This window comes from Ipomoea nil, unplaced genomic scaffold, assembly GCF_001879475.1.
Source record: "Ipomoea nil cultivar Tokyo-kokei standard unplaced genomic scaffold, Asagao_1.1 scaffold1149, whole genome shotgun sequence".
NCBI classification, from domain to species: domain Eukaryota; kingdom Viridiplantae; phylum Streptophyta; class Magnoliopsida; order Solanales; family Convolvulaceae; genus Ipomoea; species Ipomoea nil.
The window spans coordinates 969,292-978,605 of NW_017617577.1; the positions used below are offsets into that span (position 1 = coordinate 969,292).

Consider the following 9,314-nt stretch of genomic DNA (forward strand, 5'->3'; position numbering starts at 1 on the left):
TATGTGTGATCTTGATGATCTTGATGATGATAAGAGGATCTTGATGGTTGTGTGATGTTCTTGATAAATCTTGATGTTTCTTGATATTAAAAGATGAACTATGATCTTGATGATTTAAATATGATTTGAGCCCTAGGTTGAATCGTGAATTTCGTATTGGGATATTCTTGGTATATTTGGGTGGGAATTCACATGTTCAGGTGTTGATTATGTTTAGAAGTCATGATAGGTTCTGTTCTATGTGATTCTTGCATTTGATCCGTTAATTGTCTACGTGGTGTCGTCATTTGTGTTTAAAAGTGTCTAAGCATGGTTTCGGGTTCCATGGAGGATCCCAGGACTTATATTTTGGAAAAGGAGTCAATGGGGGGTAGGGGGACTCGCCACCTAACCGCTGCCCGAGGTAACGCCGCCGGCAGCGGGCAAACGACTGCCCGCCAGGCACTCGCTGCCCGGAGGTTTATCGCCGGCGGGTGGCCCTCCATCCGCCGGCTACCCGCTGGAATTTTACCTACTTTGGGACCTTGGCTTCCCGTTTGATGTTCCCCAACCCCCGTGGTGTCCCAGCGGACTCCGTTTGTCGTGCATGGGTCTAGTTTGATGTTTCGGGTACGTTCGTAGGATAAAAGAGTCTCGTGTAATGCATGCTAGTTGAATCGGTAACCCGTCGGCCTAGGAGGAAGATGTATGAACCCCTTAGGACTATTCTGTAACACCCCGTGTTACGATCCCTAAAACCAATTAATTATTTAACCAATTACCCAAAAGAAAGAATTAAATCACAATAATTAATTAGGAAAGGCCCACCATAGTCCATGGGCCCTTATCCCTAAACCCAATCCTTAGTCCTAAAAGGAATAGAGTTAGCAAACCTATAGTAATTAGGCCCTAAGTAAGACTCTTAGATATATAAATAGGGAACATAAGGAGGCACCTAGAACTCCCACCACAATAATCTCTCACCACACCAAGAATTCCAAGAATTCCCCTAGGAGAAATCAAGAAAGAAGAAAGCTTAAAGAAAGACCCTTCATAGCCAAGGAATCAATTAAGGCTAAGAGCTAACCCATGTCTCAACAAAACCTATTTTCATAGCTATGATTCCCCTCTTAGGATTTCCCCATATTGTTGTGTATTGATGATTTGTGATATTATTATTGATGATTGGTGGGATGATTCCATGGGTGATCTTGATGATGAGAGGTTCTTGATAATTATGGTGTTCTTGATGATTATATGACGTTCTTGATAATTATATGGTGTCCTTGATGTTCTTAATGATTATATGAGGTTCTTGATAGTTATATGATATTCCTACCGAATCTTGATTTTGGAAGATGAATTGTGTTCTTGTTGATTTAAAAATAATTAGAACCCTAGGTTATATCGTGGAATTCGTATGGTATTATTCTTTGTATATTGGGTGGGAATTCGCATGATTGGGTGTTGATTGTGTTTAGAAAAGCATGATAGGTTATGTGTCATATGTTTCTTGATTTTGATCCGTTAATTGTCTACGTGTGTTATCGATTGCGTTTGAAAGTGTCTAAGCATGGTTTCGGGTTCCACAAAGGTTCCCGGGGCGTTTTTGGTGAAAAAGAGTCAGTGGGGGGTAGGTGGGGGTAGGGGACCCGCCACCTACCCGCGGCCTATTTGGGCAATGCCGGCAGCGGGCAGCCGGCGGGCGGGCAACTGCCCGCCGGGCACCCGCTGCCCGGAACAGTACCGCCGGCGGGCAGCCGGCGGGTGACCCCTCACCCACCGGTTACCCGCTGGTTTGAACCCCACCTTGGGATTTTGGCTTCCCCGTTTGATGTTCCCCCGACCCCCGTGGTGTCCCAACGGACTCTGTCTATCGTGCCTATGTCTAGTTTGATATTTCGGGTACCGTTCGTAGGTTGTATGAGTCTTATATATCGCATGCTAGTTGAATTGGTATCCCGTTGACCTAGGTGAAAGAAGTATGAACCCCTTAGGATTATTCTTAGTATGTGAAGGATCACGCATAGGTTTTGTTATACGTTTTCTCCCCCCTTCCCAATGTGTTAATGTGGGTTGCATGTGCTTGCCATGTGTTATGTGTGCATGATACCCCAATTCGGTTGCGATCGGATTGGTTATTCCTGAACTGCGGTTCAGAAGCTGGCTGCGGTTAGATTTACACTCTTGGGCTGCGGTCCACCGTTTGGTTGCGATAAAACGTTTCTACATGAGCTGCGGTTCATTTTCCTGGCTGCGGTCAGATGACATACTCTTGGGCTGCGGTCCACTGTTTGGTTGCGATCAAACTATGATGAGCTGCGGTTCATCGGTCGGTTGCGATCGACCCCTCCGTGTTGCGATACGGGGCAGGGTGCTGGGGGGCCGTGTCAGAGCTATATGCACTGACCCTCATGTATGGGCATGCGATTGGTCTTGTGGCGCCAACAAAGTGTGCTATGTGATGAGATATGGATGAGTAGTTGTTATGGGTGTCTTGGGATGTGATTGTGGGTTTATGATGGGAATCATATATGTCGGGTTATGGATATTAACTGTGCATATCTTTATCTGCCTTGCCTGTTTCCCTATGCTTATGAACTATATATGCTTGGTATAACTGCTGTCTGTGCTTAGCTCTATCTGTCGAGTCTATCCCTGTTTTAAAAGCTAGAGTCTCGTATGATATGTCTTCATGCTTCAAAATGGTTTTCGTATATCTATATATATGTCTATATGTATTGTATTTCAACGCGTTGGAGTGGGTTACCAGCATCTCTCGCTGAACAGATATATTTGGCTTTCAGGCACAGACGAGTAGATCACTGGAGCGTGCTAGAAGCTTGGGGCGTAGCTTAGATAGTTTTCCCTTTCGGCCTGCGTGCCATGATTTAGTATTGATACTGATTGAGGTTTTAGAATTTAGCCTGTGCACCCGAGTTCTCTAGCTCGGGTGTGGCATAGCACCCCGTACTCTTTATATCGTATTTTGGGATTTAACGAGATTCTATCTTTATTATATAAGTTTTAAAAGTCTTGAAAATCTGGGGTGTTACATATTCTTAGTGTGTGGACAATCACGCATAAGTTTTATTTATACGTTCTCCCCTTTCCCAATGTGTCAATATGTTTACTATGTGTTATGTGAGCATGATACCCCAATTTGTTGCGATCAAATTGGTTATACATGAGCTGCGGTTCATTATCTTGGCTGCGGTCAAACTGGTTACTCATGAGCTGCGGTTCATTATCCTGGCTACGGTCAGTGACTCACTTCTAGGGCTGCGGTCCACCCCATGGGCCTCGTGTGCAATGGTCCACCGACTGGACGCGTCACGCGGTGTGTAGGGCCATTAGACCGAGGAAGGCCATAGTCCACCGAATGAGTTGTCAGGCGGTGTGTAGGGCTATGGTCGGCTGCGATCCACCGAGTGTATGTGCCAGCGGTGTGTAGGGTCGTAGTCCCCAAAGATCCTAGCCCACCGAATGAGTCCCTCAGGCGGTGTGTAGGGCTATGATCAGCTACGACCCACCGACTGAGCTCGTCAAGCGGTGTGTAGGGTCGCAGTCCCCAAAAGAGGATCACAGTCCACCGACTGAACGCGTCAGCGGTGTGTAGGGATGTGATCCGCTGTTGAAACTATCGGCGGTCTATACAATTGGCTGCGGTCAATTCCTTCATGTTGCGGTATGAGGTAGGGTGCTGCAGGGCCGTGTTAGAGCTAAATGCGCTAACCCTCATGATTGGGGCATGCGATTGGTCCCGTGGCGCCACCAAAGTGTGCTTGTGTGACAAGGATATTGATTGAATAATGGTGTGAATGATTTGAAAGTGAACTGTGACCTTAGATACGCGTTTTTATGATGTTGTCTCTATATAATTGATTATCATTTGTTGAATGTGTTTATCCCTATCTGTCGAGTCTAATCCTGGTTTTAAAGCTAGAGTCTCCTAAGTATATATCTTCCTACTTCAAAATGGTATATATATACACACTTACCTATATTGTATTTTAACGCGTTAGAGTGGGTTACCAGCATTATTCACTGAACAGGTATATTTGGCTTTCAGGCACAGATGAGTAGACTCCGGAGCTTGCTAGAGACCCGAAACGTAGATAGTTAGTTTTCCTTTCGGGCTGCGTGCCATGATGATGTATTGACATTTCTTTGAGGATATTTAGTTAGTATAGCCTGTGCATCTGAGTTCTCCAGCTCAGATGTGGCATAGCACCCCGCACACTTATGTTTAGTAATGCTCTGTTTGGGATTTAATGAGAAATTACCTTTATTATATAGGTTTTAAAAGTTTCGAAAATCGGGGGTGTTACAACTAAGCCGGACAGCTACTTGAAGGTTTTTCAACTCCTCGAGTTTACTCCGCCTCTATCAACGTCTTCTTCAGAGTTGAGGGTTGGATGTGAATAATCTTCGAGTTTCTCCAACAAGATGAAGTCTTGACTGGCAGGTAACTTGATGAATAATCAGCGTGTACATAGTTGCAAGACTTCTTCAAGGTTGTGTGAATGAAATCAGATATGTCTTCTTCAAATTTCAAACCTTGAATCACTGGATTTCAAAAGCTTGAGAGAGTGAACTTGTATAAGGAGCTTTTGAGAGAAAGTATTCAATTGCTCTAAAAACCAGCAACTTCTATCCTTAAGAAGATGGGTATTTATAGGTGAGAAGAAATCCATCCGTTGGAGGGAGATGGCATTTCAAACCTATGATCCAGTGGGTAAAGACCGGAGAGCCTTGTGCATTTATTGCTTCATTAAATGCAGCTGTACTACATAGTCGTTGGAGATAAACACCTTTGCTTATTTTGTCTTCTTGCTCTGAAAAGTAGTACTATGGCATTTATTGCATCTTGATAAATGTGCTCTCATTCTTAGGAAAGATTAATTCCAAGGATGATCTACAGATGGGACAATTGACAACATTATTCTTGAGCTGAGAGGAGATGAATTGTCTTGACAAGCACATCTTTAAGAAAATAGTCTCAAGAGACTTCTTTCGCCTTCTGCTTTCGGTTGAGGGAGACCATTGATTCTTTCGGGGTCAGCTTCATAAACTCTTCTTTCGTTCTTCAAAACCTAACTGAAGAGATGATAACTCGGTTTCGTGTGTTTGACTAACTTAACACGAATTACATGATGAGTTATGGTGCCTTTCGTCTAGGACGAAGGTAACAAAATAAAAGATAAAAAGTTAGGGGTCTACTTCTAGGTTACATTGATATCATCAAAATCCTATTACATATGTTCCTAACAAGCAAGACTCGACGCGTCGAGCGGGCAGAATTCAGCAACGTGGCAGTTTCCTAATCTCGCGAGGAAAATTCCCATTTCGTCCCTACTTTGCTCCTGCTATAAAAGGACTCTTTCCTCAACCCTAGATAATCATGCTCAGTTTTGGAGACAAGAAAGAAGATAATCAAGAGTCACAAGTTGTTTAGGGAAATAAGAAGCAAGCTACGGAGATTTGGGAGAATCACTTGGTTTAATTCTTGTAGTCTTTTAGATTACTTGTAAACTCTTATATTTGTTATGTATTTCATGTTAGCCATGTGTGGCTAAGTTTTCTTAGAGATTCTTGGGTAAAAAGTATTTATGAACCTATGTGTCTGTGCTCTCAGATTCTTTAATATATTAATATTTGGGTTTTATACTTGTGTTGCAGTTGTGGTTTATGTTGTTGATGCTTGTAATTAGTGGCCATAGTTACTTGTTTCATAGCTTTCTTTGTGTCATAACAGGAGTTAGGCATAATTTAGGGCACACACAATTGCATTTAACTATTGGACATTAGGAGAGGGCAAATTGCATTTAAGGAGTTTAATTCTTGATTATTGCAGTAGTTAGGAGTTTATTATGAATGCTTGTTCTTACATTGTTGAGTGTTTATATCACGGGAGTGAATAGTCACTTATTTTAGGTTAGAGATTACGGGAGTAACTCTTTCCCTTGTTGCATTCTCACACTTGTTTAAACCCAGATTTAATATTGCACATTAGATTGGCACTAGGTGATTAAATGCTTGAATCCCAGGAATCTCATCATCTTCCTATTGTTTTCACAAACCTGCATACTTTGTTTTCCTTTAATTGTTTTAATCAACCATCCATGTCTTTCGTTAGGATTAGCTTCATAAGAATAAATTAGTAGCTAGTGCTTAATACGCACCACTTCCCTGTGGATCGATAACTCGATACTCCGGGTAATTATTTGTTTGAGAAATATACCGTAACCAAATCGACGCCATTGCCTGGGAAGTGACGTTTAAGTATTGATATTAGTGAAAATTTTATTCGAGGAGTCTAATACATTTTTTTTGTTTTTATTTTATTTTAGCTAATCTATAACAAGTTTTTTTTGTTGAGTTGTGCTCTCTTGATCTAAGAACTTGGTTTTGTATGCGACACGATCTTTGGGGAAGGAATGATTATTACCTTTGAACCTAGAGATTTAAATGATAGACAAGTTTCTTAGAAAACAAGGAAGGATGGCCCAGGTACCAAATCAAGTCAATGTGAACCTCAATGGAGAAGGAGAGGAAGTTAAACAACCTCCTGCCGCAGCAAGATCCATGTCTGACTACATTGCTCCTGATGTTGAGGAGCATGATAGCATTAATATTCCAGGTGTGGAGGTCAACAACTTTGAAATCAAGCTGACCATCTTACACATGATCACTACTGATCAGTTTGGAGGGTCACCCACGGAGGATCCCAATTCTCATATCACAACGTTCCTCCGTATATGTGGCACTTTCAAAATCAATGGTGTCCCTCAAGAAGCCATCAAGCTTACACTTTTTCCCCTCTCACTAAGTGATAAGGCTCATGGTTGGCTCATCTCACTTCCAGCCAACCACTTTGATACTTGGAGCAATTGGATAGGGAATTTTTGAATAAGTTCTACCCAATCTCAAAGACTCAAAGGATTAGGACGGCGATCCAAAGTTTCAAGCAATTGGCAAATGAAACTCTAACGGAGTCTTGGGAGAAATTCAATGAACTAAGAAGGAAGTGACCGCACCATGGCTTCCAAAATTGGGATTTAATTATGGTATTCTGTGAAGGTTTGCTTGAAAAATCAAGGATTTTAGTTGATGCTTCTTCGGGTGATTCATTCACAGTTTTGGAACCAAACCAAGCTGAAGAACTTTTGGAGAAGATTGCTATGAATGGATCAACATGGTACTCAGAGAGATCTTCTTAAAAACTTGTAGGGGGAATGCATGAAGTGGAGCAAACTTCCACTTTGTTAGCTAAGGTGAATAATGTGGTTTCACTGGTTCAAAAGCTAGCTCAATTCACCCTAAAAAATCAAGTTATGAGTTATGTTTCTACTCCTCCTATCTTTCTAATCAAGTTTTGATGTGTGATCTTTGTGGTGGTGGACATAATTTGGGAGAATGTCTCAATGATTCAAGTTCTCAATCTCCCATGGAGCATATTAATTTGGTTGGATATAATACGCCACCACAACAATCTTTTCAACCTCAAGGGGCCTATTGTAACACCCACTTTTGTAACTCGTAATTATCTCTCTAAACAGTCATTAACATAATCTAAGCAGCGGAAAACTAGATAATAAGTAGTGAGGGTGTCACCGCCACAACCACCACTCTTGGTGATTGCACAGGCTAAAGGGGTAAAACTATAACATACAATTAAGTCTGGGTATTAAAATAAATACTGAAAAATAAGGGGGAAAGACGTCACCCCAAAATAGTCTACATCATCAAACGTCATCATAAGTGTAAGGTCATAGTTTAATTCCAAAAGACATCATAAATAGAACTAGAGTTTAGATAGCTCAGATTAAGAGACTAATCTAACTCGATCTCTTCTCACTGCTAGGCCCACCTGAAAGGGGTTTTGCAAGCAACACATAGACAAATAGGAAAACACTCGTTAGCATGAAGCTAAGTATAACCACACTCAACCCTGTAAAGCATTCTAGCATATATTTTGAAAACATTTGATATCTTTATAGCAATAAGCTAACCTCAAAACATCTTTAGTTCATCATATTCTTTCTAAATGCTTGCACCCTATAATATCAGTTGGTATGCTTACATATGAATAAGACTAATCACGTATATTTATATACATATAGACTTTTCAAATAGCTTATCAAGCAATTCATGCTTACAGATAGGATCATGTTTAAAGATCATATAACAAGTGTTCACATGCTATCACACTCTTATCACATAACTTATTAAGTAGAACTTTTACTACATCACAATAATCATGCTCAAGGATCATCTCAAGTTAAACTTCTCATTAAACAATCTTTTACGATGTTCTATTCGCAAGGTCATGTATAACATTATGAACATGCTTCTCATGCAATCTAGTGCCACATTATAATCATACTCTTATGCAATCTAGTGCAACATTATACTCATATTCATATGCAATCTCGTGCATTAATATAATCATACTCTTATGCAATCTAGTGCAACAATACACTCATACTCTTATGCAATCTCATGCAACAATATAATCATACTCTTATGCAATCTAGTGTAATGATACACTCATACTCTTATGCAATCTAGTGCAACAATATACTCATATTCATATGCAATCTAGTGTAATCATACACTCATACTCTTATGCAATCTAGTGCAATAATATACTCATATTCATATGCAATCTAGTGTAATAATACAATCATACACTCAAATATAAAATAGAGTACTTTATTTGGAGGTTTCTTTGTTACTTCCTCGAGTCTTTCTTGACTCTCTTTCTTTCTATCGAGTCTGTATCGACTCTCATAATCGAGTCTCTGTTGACTCTCTTTCTTGAGTCTCTGTTGACTCTCTTTCTTGAGTTTCTGTTGACTCTCTTTCTTTCTCTTATACTCGTACACGGTTTAGGGTTTCACAGAAGTGTGACTTACCCCATCGGGAAAGGCATAATTCCGACCTAATATCTCCTACCGTCTACGGAACCAATCTCGTGGTTCAAACTCTTTGGAATCAAGTATCGAACTATTAGTGTACTATTAGTGTGCACACCCCCTAACCATGATTCCAAGCCTGGCGGGAAGTTTCTAACCTCGTAACGTGGGAATACACCGCGTTACATACTCTCGGACCGCAATGTCCGTAAATATCTCCTGAGAAGAAATAGTCCAAACGGTATCCTCCAAAACCTCACCGATATAGATAATACATAAATATATCTCTCATGCATCCAGTGGCGGACCCAGAAAATTTTTCCAGTGGGGCGAAACGCATTAAAACAAAAGAGATAGTTTAATAAAATATAAAACACTTGAAATATAGCCATAAATATTGTTGGATGTAGACGA

The 9,314-nt window shown here is 40.7% G+C and overlaps 1 protein-coding gene across 1 annotated transcript; it reads left to right on the forward strand.

Annotated features, from left to right (window-relative positions):
• Window positions 1–6,483: 6,483 nt before the first annotated feature.
• On the forward strand, window positions 6,484–7,202 carry LOC109183631. Its single transcript, XM_019333697.1, has 2 exons — window positions 6,484–6,826; window positions 7,063–7,202. Exons 1-2 carry the CDS (start codon window positions 6,484–6,486, stop codon window positions 7,200–7,202), a joined length of 483 nt encoding a protein of 160 aa, XP_019189242.1.
• The last annotated feature ends 2,112 nt before the right edge of the window (window positions 7,203–9,314 follow it).